The 14,956-nt window shown below is 33.2% G+C and overlaps 1 protein-coding gene across 1 annotated transcript; it reads right to left on the bottom strand.

Moving 5' to 3' along the window:
* Positions 1-2,585: 2,585 nt before the first annotated feature.
* Positions 2,586-14,223, bottom strand: LOC119614415. Its single transcript, XM_037970546.1, has 6 exons — positions 14,043-14,223; positions 13,723-13,900; positions 9,606-9,721; positions 9,022-9,543; positions 3,961-4,120; positions 2,586-2,719 (listed from the first exon to the last, which is right to left on the bottom strand). Exons 1-6 carry the CDS (start codon positions 14,190-14,192, stop codon positions 2,661-2,663), a joined length of 1,185 nt encoding a protein of 394 aa, XP_037826474.1. The 5' UTR covers positions 14,193-14,223; the 3' UTR covers positions 2,586-2,660.
* Positions 14,224-14,956: the final 733 nt, after the last annotated feature.

Below are 14,956 nucleotides of genomic sequence, written 5' to 3'. Positions count from 1 at the left end.
CCTTGTATGGGAGCTATGACTAAATATGGACCGATCCAAAAAGACTTTCATAGTAATATTTCTGTATATGTGAGCACTACTTGTACCAAATTTTATATGGATATCTTAACTTTGTAATAAGTTATGTGCGTTTAAGTGATTTTCAGGAGGGGACCTTGTATGGGAGCTATGACCAATTATGGACCGATCGAAAAAGACTTTCACATTAATATTTCTGTGCATATCGGTAATACTTGTACCAAATTTTATATGGATATTTTAATTTAGTAATGAATTATGCGCGTTTAAGTGATTTTCGGGAGGGGACCTTGTATAGGAGCGAAGACCAATTATGGACCGATCGGAAAAAAATTTCTCAGTAATATTTCTGTGCATATGAGTAATACTTATACCAAATTTTATATGGATATCTTAATTTAGTAATGAGTTATGCGCGTTTAAGTGATTTTCGGGAGGGGACCTTGTATGGGAGCTATGACCAATTATGGACCGATCCAGAAAATTTTTCCTCTGTATGAATTCTATATACATAAGTATTAATTTGTAAAATTTTGTGAAGATATCGACATTGTGACGGAAGTTATTAACAAAAAACCCATTTTCCGGGAATATGTACTTTTGTATGGGAGGTATATGAAATTGTGGACCGATTCAGAAAATTTTCAGCAGGGATCAAGCTCTTGTGCAAAAACGAATGTGTGGTGATTTTCATGGAATTATCTTGCATAGTTTTCGAGTAAATTACATCAGAATGTGTAAAAAATGCTTATTTTTTTCGAGGTTGTTTTAAATTTTGATTCATAACTTTTCCCGGTGTGAACCGATTTTGCTCATTTTCAATTTGGAGCATTTGGTTAAACGCTATTGCTTCGTTTTATCGTGAGCGTGTTTTACACAGACAGACGGACATTGCTAAATCGACTCAGAATTTGATAAGGACCCAGAATATATATACTTTGTTGGGTCTCAGATGAATATTTCTTGGTGTTACACACGGAATGACAAAGTTATATATACCCTCTATCACCACTGATGGTGGTGGAGGGTATAAAAATACAGTATAGACTCTAGTGTGGACTGTAGACTATAGTCTGGGCTATAGACTATAGTCTGGACTATAGACTATAGTCTGGACTATAGACTATAGTCTGGACTATAGACTATAGTCTGGACTATAGACTATAGTCTGGACTATAGACTATAGTCTGGACTATAGATTATAGTCTGAACAATAGACTATTGTGTGAACTATAGACAATAGTCTGAAGTAAAGATTATAGTCAGGCCTATAGAATATAGTTAGGCCTATAGACTATAGTCGGGACTATAGACTATAGTCGGGACTGTAGACTATAGTCGGGACTATAGACTATAGATCGGGACTATATACTATAGTCGGAACTATAGACTTTAGTCGGGACTATAGACTATAGTCGGGACTATAGACTATAGTCGGGATTATAGGCTATAGTCTGGGCTGTAGACTATAATCTGGACTATAGACTATAGTCTGGACTGTAGACTATAGTCTGGAATATAGACTACAGTCTGGACTATAGAATATAGTCAGAACTATATACTATAGTCAGGACTGTAGCCTATAGTCTGGACTATAGACAATAATCTGGACTCTAGTCTGGACTATAGACTAAGGTCTGGACTGTAGTCGGGACTAAAGACTATAGCCTGGACTATAGGGTATAGTCCTACCTACCATATACTATATTCAGGACTACAAAATATTGTCTGCACTATATGCTGTACTCTAGTGTCTAGACTATATTCTTCAATCTGTTCTCTCGCATTTAATTTGGACAGTAGACTATATTACTATCTATATACGGATATCTGTGCCTCCGTTTTGTTTTACTTAATACCTTATTATACCCACCATCAAAAAAGATGGGGGGTATATTGATTTGGTCATTCCGTGTGTAACACATCGAAATATTGTTCACAGACCCCATAAAGTATATATATTCTGGGACCTCGTAGGATTCTAAGACGATCTAGCTATGTCCTTCCGTCTGTCTGTTGTTGGCACGATAGCGTCCACAAAAAAAGAGATATTGAGATGAAATTTTCCCAAAATATTTTTTATTGATCAGAAATATTTGGTATTGAAAATGGGCAAAGTCGGTCAACGATTTCACATAGCCCCCATACAAATGTACCCCCGGAATATTGTATAAAGAGCTTTAAACATTCACAAATTCGTTGTTTATGAAGCAAATGGCACAAAATTTCGCATAAATCACTTTTTTGACCTCCGAAATAAAATTCTGAATTACGTCGGACATAGGACCATAATTGGCCCTACCCCCCATATAAGATCCCATTTTGAAAATTAGTATAATTCTGATTACTGGCTTACGAATATAGCTATGAAATTTGACTCACATAGGTTTCATGCAAGCCAATATCTCTCCACCAAACTATATGTGGATCGGTCCATAATTGACTCTACCCCCCTTTTGAAAATTACTATAATACTGATTACTTTTCATTACTGGCTTAAAAATACAAGTAGATCTATGAAATTTGAAATCTGATTTCTTCAAAAAAAATAAATAAAAGTCTTACAATTTAATTATAAAATAGAAAAATGTTTATTAAATAATATAAACAAATAGTAATAATATGAAAAATATGTAAAAAATTTAATAACGATTTTGAAATTGAGGATCCGAGGCGTAGGCAATGCAACCACAAGGATAACCTATAATAATTGAAAAAAATAGATTTAACTTAAAATTAAGAAATTAAATTAAAAATAAAACAAACTATTTGTTTAAATTAATATAAAACGGAAACTTTATTAAACAAAAAGGGAGACACAAACTAGAAATACATACATGGGACAAATAATTTAAATAAATTTACAAAAAAAATGTGTAGAGACAAATAAAATATTGAATAAAAAAATTATAAAAAAAAATAAAAAAAAAAATTATTAAAAATATATTCAAATAATAATCCAAAACTAAATTTGTAAATTTAAATAAAAGCTAATAAAATTATATTATTAATATATAGAGATGTAGGACAATTGAGTGATTAAAAATTAAAAAAAAAAAAAAAATCGTTATTTAAGAATTTCAAAACTATTTTTTCAAAATAATTGTAATAAAATTTTAATAAATTGTAAAACATTAAACAAAATACTTATTTAAAAAGAGAAACACAAACTAGTTTTAATAAAAAGAAGTTTATAACTTTATTAAACTAAAGGGGTACATTCGCCAGTTCCACTTAAGGGGTACATGCGCCATTTCACAAACTTAAGTTTAAAATAAAAAATTCAAAACGATTTTAATAGAAAAAAACTTTATTTTTTTTTAATTTTAAAAATTTTATTTAAATTTATGTTTACTTTAGCCAGTGCTAATCGATCCACTGTGGAATATACCCCGTACTTATAACACTTTCACCATTTTGAACTAGTGGTTTGAAAATCGAAAAAGGAATAAAAAAAAATTTTGAAAACTTAACTAATTTTTTAAAAAATTTGAAAAATTTTTACATATAATAATATCAATCATAATATAATTTTTAAATAAAAAAAAGAATTTGTAATTGCACATTTAAAAACCCGAAAACAAGCCGATCAATTTCCATACATTGTTGAGCGGGTCCAAACTACCTGACCAATACTATTGACAATAACTGTGGAATCAAACAAAACATATTAATGCCAAACCAAAAATATGAAAAACATGAAAATGTGAAAAAAAATTTAAATAAAATTTTGAAAATAATTTTCAAAAAAACTACAACAAATAATGAGCTTTAATCGTTATATGTTTCAAATGATAGTTAGACATTACATTTAAATATAAATGAATTAAATGTACAATTACAAATTATGCTTTTTAATGTGTTCTCTCTCTCTCACTCTCTCTTATTCATAACGTTCTGATGCCAACACCCAGTAAACAATATCAAAGCATTTCAACTTGCCTCTTGGTTTACACTGCAAATGATCTTTGATGTATTGACAGGGGCATTGAAATTGTCCACAATGACGTCCCGGCTCCAAGGGGGTAACATCGACCAGTCCACGTATGGCATCACGGCCCCAACGTGAGGCATAACGTAAAAATAATTGTACACCACGTTCCTGGAAATTTTGTTTTTGGATTTGTTTTTTTTTTATGGATATTTATATGAAATTTTTAATAAAAATAATAAAACAAATATGAATAAAAAAGAAAATGCAAATGAAATAATTGAGGAAAAAGCTAAAGAAAAATAGTTTTAAAAATATATAGCAAAAAGCATGCAATTAAATAGTGACTATAAAATGTGATTGAAAATGAAAATTATTTAAAAAAAAAATTCAAAAATATGTATTCTTAATTACTACTAAAGATCTAAACACAAACATTCAGAATACTTCATTATTTCAAATTACATTCTAAATTTTAATAATTTACTAAAAAATCTACAGCAAATTCATAAAATTAAGATTACACATACAGAAACCTTTATTTTGTCATTTACACTGAACCACTTTCACTCTTTTCAGATTCCAGACATGCACATATTCTTAAACCAAAACATCCAAGAAACCTTGAACCATATTCCTCAGTTTTTAATGAAAAAGATTAGATTAAGATATTAGGAATTTCAATTGATCCCACTTATCGAACCGATATCTTCCGATTAGTCCCATTGGACTTTCAACCTTTTAAGATTCCATATTCTTAATCCAAAACATCCAGAAACCTTGATCAGTTTCTACAGAAAGAGTTTAGAATAAGATATAGGAGATTTCAATTGACCCAACTTTTGAAACGGGTGTCTTTCTATTGGCTAGTAGTTTTGATAGAATTTCCCAATAAGATCGGTCCAAAATTCCCTGAACGGATGGATGATCAAACTTTGAGCCCTTAAAACGCCACCCCTGAAGTATTTGTAAGGTTAATTATCAACACTAAAACTGGTATACCCCTGGGCTACGTCCATGTCAAATTTAATTCCGATCGGATCAGAGCCGCTCAACCATGACTTGGAAACAATCTCTGAATTGGGTCAATCTAATAGACTCGATTTCATTATATTCTTCAGCCATACCGTCTGTTCCTGCAGAAGTATTCCCCCATAAAGACTAAATACGGAATAAGTTCGTGCTGTTGCCGTAAACACAACAATGAATCGGGGGTATACGGACCTCTCTACTCTTTTGAATGTGTCAGAGGTTTCTTTTTATCTGTATTGGATTTAAATGGTTTGTGTGTGTGTGTGTTTTGTTGAATGGTAATGGATGTTCGATGACTTTTTCATACGTCATCGTTGAATTTCCCTATATTGTCAAGGTATGTTCAGGGTTCCGGGAAAGTTATGCAACAGAGCAGTGATGGTCAGAGATTGAACAACCCAAGCACTCAAGCAAAGTGCTTGTACAAAACTTGCCACTTGCTTATTCCTTAGGGCTCACAAGGGGGCCTTAGTTGGTCACCTCCTGCTAACACTGTGGTTGAAGAGGCAGGTGTTCACGCAAAGTACACCGCGTTCATAATCTCCAGTCTATTTGATAGACTAGGCTATTCCTTAGGGCTCACAAGGGGGCTTTAGTTGGTCACCTCCTGCTAACACTGTGGTTGAAGAGGCAGGTGTTCACGCAAAGTACACCGCGTTCATAATCTCCAGTCGATTTGATACACTAGGCTAATACACCAGTCCCTAGGCCAATACAGAAGGTCCCAACAGTTCGGGGATAACCCACTACCAGCCACTGGTTATACAGTTGACTAAATAACACTTTTCACATATGTGAGACCTTGGAGGCTTTGGTCTAGCTTTCTGACTGTTTCTCTATGTTCCACCCGGGGCATATTACTTCGATGAACCTAGACTATAGACTAGACTATAGAATAGACTATAGACTAGACTATAGACTAGACTATAGACTAGACTATAGACTAGACTATAGACTAGACTATAGACTAGACTATAGACTAGACTATAGACTAGACTATAGACTAGACTATAGACTAGACTATAGACTAGACTATAGACTAGACTATAGACTAGACTATAGACTAGACTATAGACTAGACTATAGACTAGACTATAGACTAGACTATAAACTAGACTATAGACTAGACTATAGACTAGACCATAGACTAGACTATAGACTAGACTATAGAAATGACTATAGCCTAGACTATAGCCTAGACTATAGACTAGACTATAAACTGGACTATAGACTAGACTTTAGACTAGACTTTAGACTAGACTATAGACTAGACTATTGACTAGACTATAGAAAAGACTATAGACTAGACTATTGACTAGACTATAGACTAGACTATAGACTAGACTATAGACTAGACTATAGACTAGACTATAGACTAGACTATAGACCAGACTATAGACTAGACTATAGACTAGACTATAGACCAGACTATAGACTAGACTATAGACTAGACTACAGACTAGACTATAGACCAGACTATAGACTAGACTATAGACTAGACTGTAGACTAGACTGTAGACTAGACTGTAGACTAGACTATAGACTAGACTATAGACAATACTATAGACTAGACTATAGACTAGACTATAGACTAGACTATAGACTAGACTATAGATTAGACTATAGATTAGACTATAGACTAGACTATAGACTAGACTATAGACTAGACTATAGACTAGACTATAGACTGGACTATAGACTAAACTATAGACTAGACTATAGACTAGACTATAGACTAGACTATAGACTAGACTATAGACTAGACTATAGACTAGACTATAGACTAGACTATAGACTAGACTATAGACTAGACTATAAACTAGACTATAGACTAGACTATAGACTAGACTATAGACTAGACTATAGACTAGACTATAGATTAGACTACAGACTAGACTATAAACTAGACTACAGACTAGACTATAAACTAGACTAGACTATAGACTATACCATAGACTAGACTATAGACTGGACTATTGACTATACTATAGGCTCGACTATAGACTTGACTATAGACTAGACTATAGACTAGAATACAAACTAGACTACAGACTTTAATATAGACTAAACTCTAGACTAGACTATAGACTTAAACTAAACTATGCAATGGACTATAGACTAGACTACAGACTGGACTATAGACTAGACTATAGACTAGACTATAAACTAAACTATGGACTAGACTATAGGCTAGACTATAGACTATACTATAGACAAGACTATGGACTAGAATATAGACTAGACTATAGACTAGACTATAGACTATACTATAGACCAGACTATAGATTAGACTATAGTTTAGTTAGGCTATAAAGAATAAACTAAAGACTATATTACAGACTAGACTGTAGACTAGACTATAGACTAGACAGTAGACTAGACTATAGACTAGACTATAGACTAGACTATAGACTAGACTATAGACTAGACTATAGACTAGACTATAGACTAGACTATAGACTAGACTATAGACTAGACTATAGACTAGACTATAGACTAGACTATAGACTAGACTATAGACTAGACTATAGACTAGACTATAGACTAGACTATAGACTAGACTACAGACTAGACTATAGACTAGACTACAGACTAGACTATAGACTAGACTACAGACTACACTACAGACTAGACTACAGACTACACTACAGACTAGACTATATACTAGTCTATAGACTATACTATTGACTCGACTATAGACTAGACTATAGACTCGACTATAGACTAGACTATAGTTTTGACTGGACTATAGACTATAAACTATATCCTAGACTATAGACTAGACTACAGACGAGACTAGACTACAGGATAGTCACTAAGTGGTGAGTTAAATAGGTAATGAGGAACATTCCTCCCAAACTGCTGGGTGTTACAAATTAATATGGTGCATTTGCAAAGTGAATGACTGTTCAAAAATTTTAAGAGTTTAAAGTATTAAATTTGTAATAAAGCTTTGTATATAGTGCAAATAATACTTATATGTAGATATTTACTACCATATGTTATGATAAATAGTTCTATTAAAGTAAAGTAATAATTAAAAGAAAATAAATTTAAAAATTTTAATTTTTAGCAAACAATGAAGTATTACAAATGTCCAGGCCAGTAATAAACAAATACATTAACAAATAAAGAAAATATTAAATAAATAAAGAAAAAACTAAATGGTAAATATTTTAATTAAATAGAAGTATATTTGACAAATATTTTGAGTTTTTTTACAATTAACTTAAAAATAAACGACTTTTTTTTAAACAAATAATAAAAAAAACGACAAAAAAAGCAAAAAACATAAAAATTGTTGAGCAAATAAAACATAAAATAGTTAAATTAAAAAAACTACTAAAAAAAGCTAAATAATAAAACAAAACAATGGAAATTTCTTGTTTTTGTTGTTGTTTTGTTTACTATAATTAAAAACAAATTTTCAAAATTAAATATTAACATTCCTTTTGTTTTAGGTGTTTTTCTCATTTCGTGTATATGTGTGTGTGTGGTTATATGTCCTTTCACTAGTTTATAACCAACAACCCAAACAGTTAAGGCCACAACATTGTTTGCGCTGTAAATGCATTTTAATTTTATTGCGCAAAACTTCTTCCTCATACTGGCAGGGACAGATGGATGATTGTAAATGTCGGGGTGTTTCATGAACGCCAGCCTCTTGGACGGTCCAGTCAAGACGACGTCTTAAGAAATCTTTGCCCCAACGTTGTAAATAGCTGAGATAAAGTTCTTGGGCCACAGCCTAAAATTTTTACAGGGATTTTTTTTTGTTGTTCATAATAGGTTTTAACATAAGTTTCATATACATAGTAATATTTTAATTTATTCGTTTATATGTATGTGTGTATATGTATTTAGAAAGATAAGTTCTTAAGGACAGTGAAGAAAATGTATGATCTATTCAAGACTATGATTTGCTTAAACATATTTTTCTTGCAAATGTTGTTCAATGTTATTTACATGATTTTAATGTGTTTTTGTGGAAAAAAAAAAAGAAAGTGCTGAAAAGCCAAATTATCAAATTTCAAACTCACCTGTTTCCTAGACAAACGCACCGGATTTGAACCTTGTATAACAATATCATTAACATCTATATCCAATTTAGATTCCCATCCCGCCTTAATAGCTTCACCACCATTTTGCTCGGTATGTTCAAGGAATTCATTTAAAAAGCTTACACAAGGAGCCGAATCAAAGTATAGGAAACATAAGTTAACTTTATGACACGATATACGACCACGATCATCTAATATCAAAAGGATTTTGTGCTTAATCAATTGTTTATTGACTCGTGCCAAACATTTCTCTAGACCTCGGGCCAAACGCAACTTCACCCACATGCAGAGGAATATAGCGGCGGCATTAAGGAAAAGCCAGCCTACTCCCAAAGAAAACAAGGCCACCCCTTGTAGGCCTGAGAAGAGTAAAGTCAACAGAACCGAGAATGCGAATAGAATCCAACAGACTAAGATGCGTTTATAGCAAATATTATACATGGTAAAGCGATAATCATTAACCAGAGTTTCCATGGCATGTACATATTCTTCGACGGTAAGCTGGAAAAAAATGTTAAAAATTAAAATCCGACCTCCTATTTTCAAATTCTTTTAATACTCACTGTCAGACCTTGAGCCATTAACTCCTCTGGCACTAGTTCTGGCCTAAATATGGCCGGTGTTACCCAGGGGAGTTTGGTATTGGCGGGTAGTAGAGTAACTATGACATCACCATTAGCTAAAAATAAAAAAAAAATATATTAATCATTCTAAATTTTTAAATAAGCAATAACATTCAAGAGATCAAAAGAAGATCACCACCAATGTGGACATATAAACACCAATGAAACTACGTCGACATTGAAGTGCTCCAGGACACCTGATATCTGATAATAACACAAATATTTAGAGGCCGTTAAGGAAGATAAACGAAACAGAACTTAACTAGAACTGAAATAGAACTGTACTAGAAATGAACTAGAATTGACTAGAACTAAACTAGCACTAAAACGAACTAGAACTGAACTAGAACTGAACTAATGAACTAGACTAGAACTGAACTAGAACTGAACTAGAACTGAACTAGAACTGAACTAGAACTGAACTAGAACTGAACTAGAACTGAACTAGAACTGAACTAGAACTGAACTAGAACTGAACTGAACTGAAACTGAACTAGAACTGAACGAGAATGAACTAGAACTGAATAGAACTGAACTAGAATTGGAACTAGAACTGAACTAGAAACTGAACTAGAACTGAACTAGAACTGAACTAGAACTTGAACTAGAACTGAACTAGAACTGAACTAGAACTGAACTAGAACTGAACTAGAAGTGAACTAGAAAGGGAATCTAGGAACTAGAACTGATAGAACTACGAACTGAACTAGAACTGAACTAGAACTGAACTAGAACTGAACTAGAACGGAACTAGAACTGAACTAGAACTGAACGAGACGGAACTAGAACTGAACTAAATGACTAGAACGAACTAGAACTGAACTAGAACTGAACTAGAACTGACTAGAACTGAACTAGAGTGAACTAGAACTGAACTAGAACTGAACTAGAACTGAACTAGAACTAACTAGAACTGAACTAGAACTGAACTAGAAACTGAACTAGAACTGAACTAGAACTGAACTAGAACTGAACTAGAACTGAACTAGAACTGAACTAGAACTGAACTGAACTAGAACTGAACTAGAACTGAACTAGAACTGAACTAGAACTGAACTAGAACTGAACTAGAACTGAACTAGAACTGAACTAGAACTGAACTAGAACTGAACTAGAACTGAACTAGAACTGAACTAAAACTGAACTAGAACTGAACTAGAACTGAACTAGAACTGAACTAGAACTGAACTAGAACGAACTAGAACTGAACTAGAACTGAACTAGAACTGAACTAGAACTGAACTAGAACGAACTAGAACTGAACTAGAACTGAACTAGAACTGAACTAGAACTGAACTAGAACTGAACTAGAAACTGAACTAGAACTGAACTAGAACTGAACTAGAACTGAACTAGAACTGAACTAGAACTGAACTAGAACTGAACTAGAACTGAACTAGAACTGAACTAGAACTGAACTAGAACTGAACTAGAACTGAACTAGAACTGAACTAGAACTGAACTAGAACTGAACTAGAACTGAACTAGAACTGAACTAGAACTGAACTAGAACTGAACTAGAACTGAACTAGAACTGAACTAGAACTGAACTAGAACTAGAACTGAACTAGAATGAACTAGAACTGAACTAGAACTGAACTAGAACTGAACTAGAACTGAACTAGAACTGAACTAGAACTGAACTAGAACTGAACTAGAACAGAACTAGAACAGAACTAGAACAGAACTAGAACAGAACTAGAACAGAACTAGAACAGAACTAGAACAGAACTAGAACAGAACTAGAACAGAACTAGAACAGAACTAGAACAGAACTAGAACAGAACTAGAACAGAACTAGAACAGAACTAGAACAGAACTAGAACAGAACTAGAACAGAACTAGAACAGAACTAGAACAGAACTAGAACAGAACTAGAACAGAACTAGAACAGAACTAGAACAGAACTAGAACAGAACTAGAACAGAACTAGAACAGAACTAGAACAGAACTAGAACAGAACTAGAACAGAACTAGAACAGAACTAGAACAGAACTAGAACAGAACTAGAACAGAACTAGAACAGAACTAGAACAGAACTAGAACAGAACTAGAACAGAACTAGAACAGAACTAGAACAGAACTAGAACAGAACTAGAACAGAACTAGAACAGAACTAGAACAGAACTAGAACAGAACTAGAACAGAACTAGAACAGAACTAGAACAGAACTAGAACAGAACTAGAACAGAACTAGAACAGAACTAGAACAGAACTAGAACAGAACTAGAACAGAACTAGAACAGAACTAGAACAGAACTAGAACAGAACTAGAACAGAACTAGAACAGAACTAGAACAGAACTAGAACAGAACTAGAACAGAACTAGAACAGAACTAGAACAGAACTAGAACAGAACTAGAACAGAACTAGAACAGAACTAGAACAGAACTAGAACAGAACTAGAACAGAACTAGAACAGAACTAGAACAGAACTAGAACAGAACTAGAACAGAACTAGAACAGAACTAGAACAGAACTAGAACAGAACTAGAACAGAACTAGAACAGAACTAGAACAGAACTAGAACAGAACTAGAACAGAACTAGAACAGAACTAGAACAGAACTAACAAAAGAACACAGAACAGAACTAGAACAGAACAGAACTAGAACAGAACAGAACTAGAACAGAGCTAGAACAGAACTAGAACAAAACTAGAACAGAACTAGAACAGAACTAGAACAGAACTAGAACAGAACTAGAACAGAACTAGAACAGAACTAGAACAGAACTAGAACAGAACTAGAACAGAACTAGAACAGAACTAGAACAGAACTAGAACAAACTAGAACAGAACTAGAACAGAACTAGAACAGAACTAGAACAGAACTAGAACAGAACTAGAACAGAACTAGAACAGAACTAGAACAGAACTAGAACAGAACTAGAACAGAACTAGAACAGAACTAGAACAGAACTAGAACAGAACTAGAACAGAACTAGAACAGAACTAGAACAGAACTAGAACAGAACTAGAACAGAACTAGAACAGAACTAGAACAGAACTAGAACAGAACTAGAACAGAACTAGAACAGAACTGAAAAGACTAGAACAGAACTAGAACAGAACTAGAACAGAACTAGAACAGAACTAGAACAGAACTAGAACAGAACTAGAACAGAACTAGAACAGAACTAGAACAGAACTAGAACAGAACTAGAACAGAACTAGAACAGAACTAGAACAGAACTAGAACAGAACTAGAACAAACTAGAACAGAACTAGAACAGAACTAGAACAGAACTAGAACAGAACTAGAACAGAACTAGAACAGAAATAGAACAGAACTAGAACACAGAACTAGAACAGAACTAGAACAGACCTAGAACAGAACTAGAACAGAACTAGAACAGAACTAGAACAGAACTAGAACAGAACTAGAACAGAACTAGAACAGAACTAGAACAGAACTAGAACAGAACTAGAACAGAACTAGAACAGAACTAGAACAGAACTAGAACAGAACTAGAACAGAACTGGAACAGAACTGAACAGAACTAGAACTGAACTAGAACAGAACTAGAACAGAACTAGAACAGAACTAGAACAGAACTAGAACAGAACTAGAACAGAACTAGAACAGAACTAGAACAGAACTAGAACAGAACTAGAACAGAACTAGAACAGAACTAGAACAGAACTAGAACAGAACTAAAACAGAACTAGAACAGAACTAAACAGAACTAGAACAGAACTAGAACAGAACTAGAACAGAACAGAACTAAAAAAATATTCTCACATTTTGAAAATAAAGTTTCTTCTAACTAAACTTGTTATAACAACGAATTAAAAAACGAATGTTGTAAAATCCATCTATTCCTATTTTTGTTGTTCTCCGAAATATATGACTTCTAAAAACCATCCTTAAGTGATTAAGCCAAAATTTTTTTCTCTGGTAACAACCAGAACAAAAGCAGAAATAAACTCTAACTCTGTTGTAACATACTATTTCAATTTAATCTTCAGTTACGTCAGCGGGAGGAGTAATAGGAGGCATAGAACAACCAACATATACATACATAGATAGACTCATATAAATAGAAAAGATACATACCAAATCCTTCTCGTATCCGACCTGTTGATAATTCAATTGTACGCATTGGTGGCTGAGATTCAATGGGTATTGTGACAGACGTTTTTCCAGTCGATGGTTGTTGTTGTTGTGATGATGTTGCTGTCGTCGTCGTAGACATTGAGGATGATGTTGATGACAGTATTGGTTGTGGAGTTGGTCATATGCCATTATTGCTGTGATGTGGTAATTGATTGTTTGATGATGATGATGATGCTGCTGCGTACTATTCGAGTTGTTAGATGGAGGCTGTTGCTGATGCAACAATATTGTTGCTACTATTAGAAGTTAAAGTTTTAGGTTTTTGGTGATGTTGCTGGAGATTTTGTGTGTAATTGTTGTTGTTGCTGCTGTTGTGCTTTACCGGATGCATTTAAATTAACATGTACACTTTCAGTATTTAAGACAGCGGGTGCCGCTACATCCGGCAAAACACTGGAAGTGGAAGACATTACAGTTGTACGCTAAAAATGGTAATGGAAAGAAGAGAAACCATGAACAATTATAATTTAGGGTTTTCGCTTTCTTTTGTACAATTATTAAGGTAAGAAAGAAATAATGTCAGACAAATAAGCTTATGCTTCAGGTAGTCATAAATCGACATAAATTTACAAAAGCTTTAAGTTCTTATGTTAAATTGCTATGAATACCCTGAACTTGTTTAAATATTTAAAGTGATTTCATTCTACTTTGTAATTGTTATGTAAAATTTTTGGTTATTTTTCTATTCTTTTATTCATCATTTCTACTTATACTCGTCATAATGAGTTTTTTATATTTAATCAATATTATTGATTTATGATGACATTTTTAAGGTCTGATGGCCAGCACTCAGACATTGTGTTATATGTATGTTTAAATTTTCATCACAAATCACTGAATTATTATGAAGCGTGTGAATACTTACAATACGGAAATTTGCTTTTGAAATGGAAATTACCAGAAAAAATAAAAATATCATGAGGCATAACAGAAAGTCAGATTATGTTTAAATGCCTCTTACAAAAGTCTAGAACCATGCAGAGCAAAATTTAAAAAGTTGAAGTTTTTCAAGTCTAGTCTATAGTCTAGTCTAGTCCTATAGTCTAGTCTGTAGTCTAGTCTATAGTCTAGTCTATAGTCTAGTCTATAGTCTAGTCTATAGTCTAGTCTATAGTCTAGTCTATAGTCTAGTCTATAGTCTAGTCTATAGTCTAGTCTATAGTCTAGTCTATAG

The sequence above is a fragment of the Lucilia sericata genome, unplaced genomic scaffold (assembly GCF_015586225.1).
Source record: "Lucilia sericata isolate MDLA Ls3-8-SP2 unplaced genomic scaffold, ASM1558622v1 Contig002868F_arrow, whole genome shotgun sequence".
In the NCBI taxonomy this organism is placed as follows: Eukaryota; Metazoa; Arthropoda; class Insecta; order Diptera; family Calliphoridae; genus Lucilia; species Lucilia sericata.
This window is presented reverse-complemented; position numbering and strand designations above follow the sequence as displayed.

What these genes read in the sequence shown, in the direction of transcription:
- LOC119614415 (XM_037970546.1), bottom strand. Translation starts at nt 14,192, where the DNA reads ATGTCTTCCACTTCCAGTGTTTTGCCGGATGTAGCGGCACCCGCTGTC. An exon ending in CTCCAGCAACATCACCAAAA is followed by an intron (nt 13,901 to 14,042) that starts ACCTAAAACTTT and finishes AATGGCATATGA; the next exon opens with CCAACTCCACAACCAATACT. An exon ending in TTTGCAGTGTAAACCAAGAG is followed by an intron (nt 2,720 to 3,960) that starts GCAAGTTGAAAT and finishes CAATTATTATAG; the next exon opens with GTTATCCTTGTGGTTGCATT.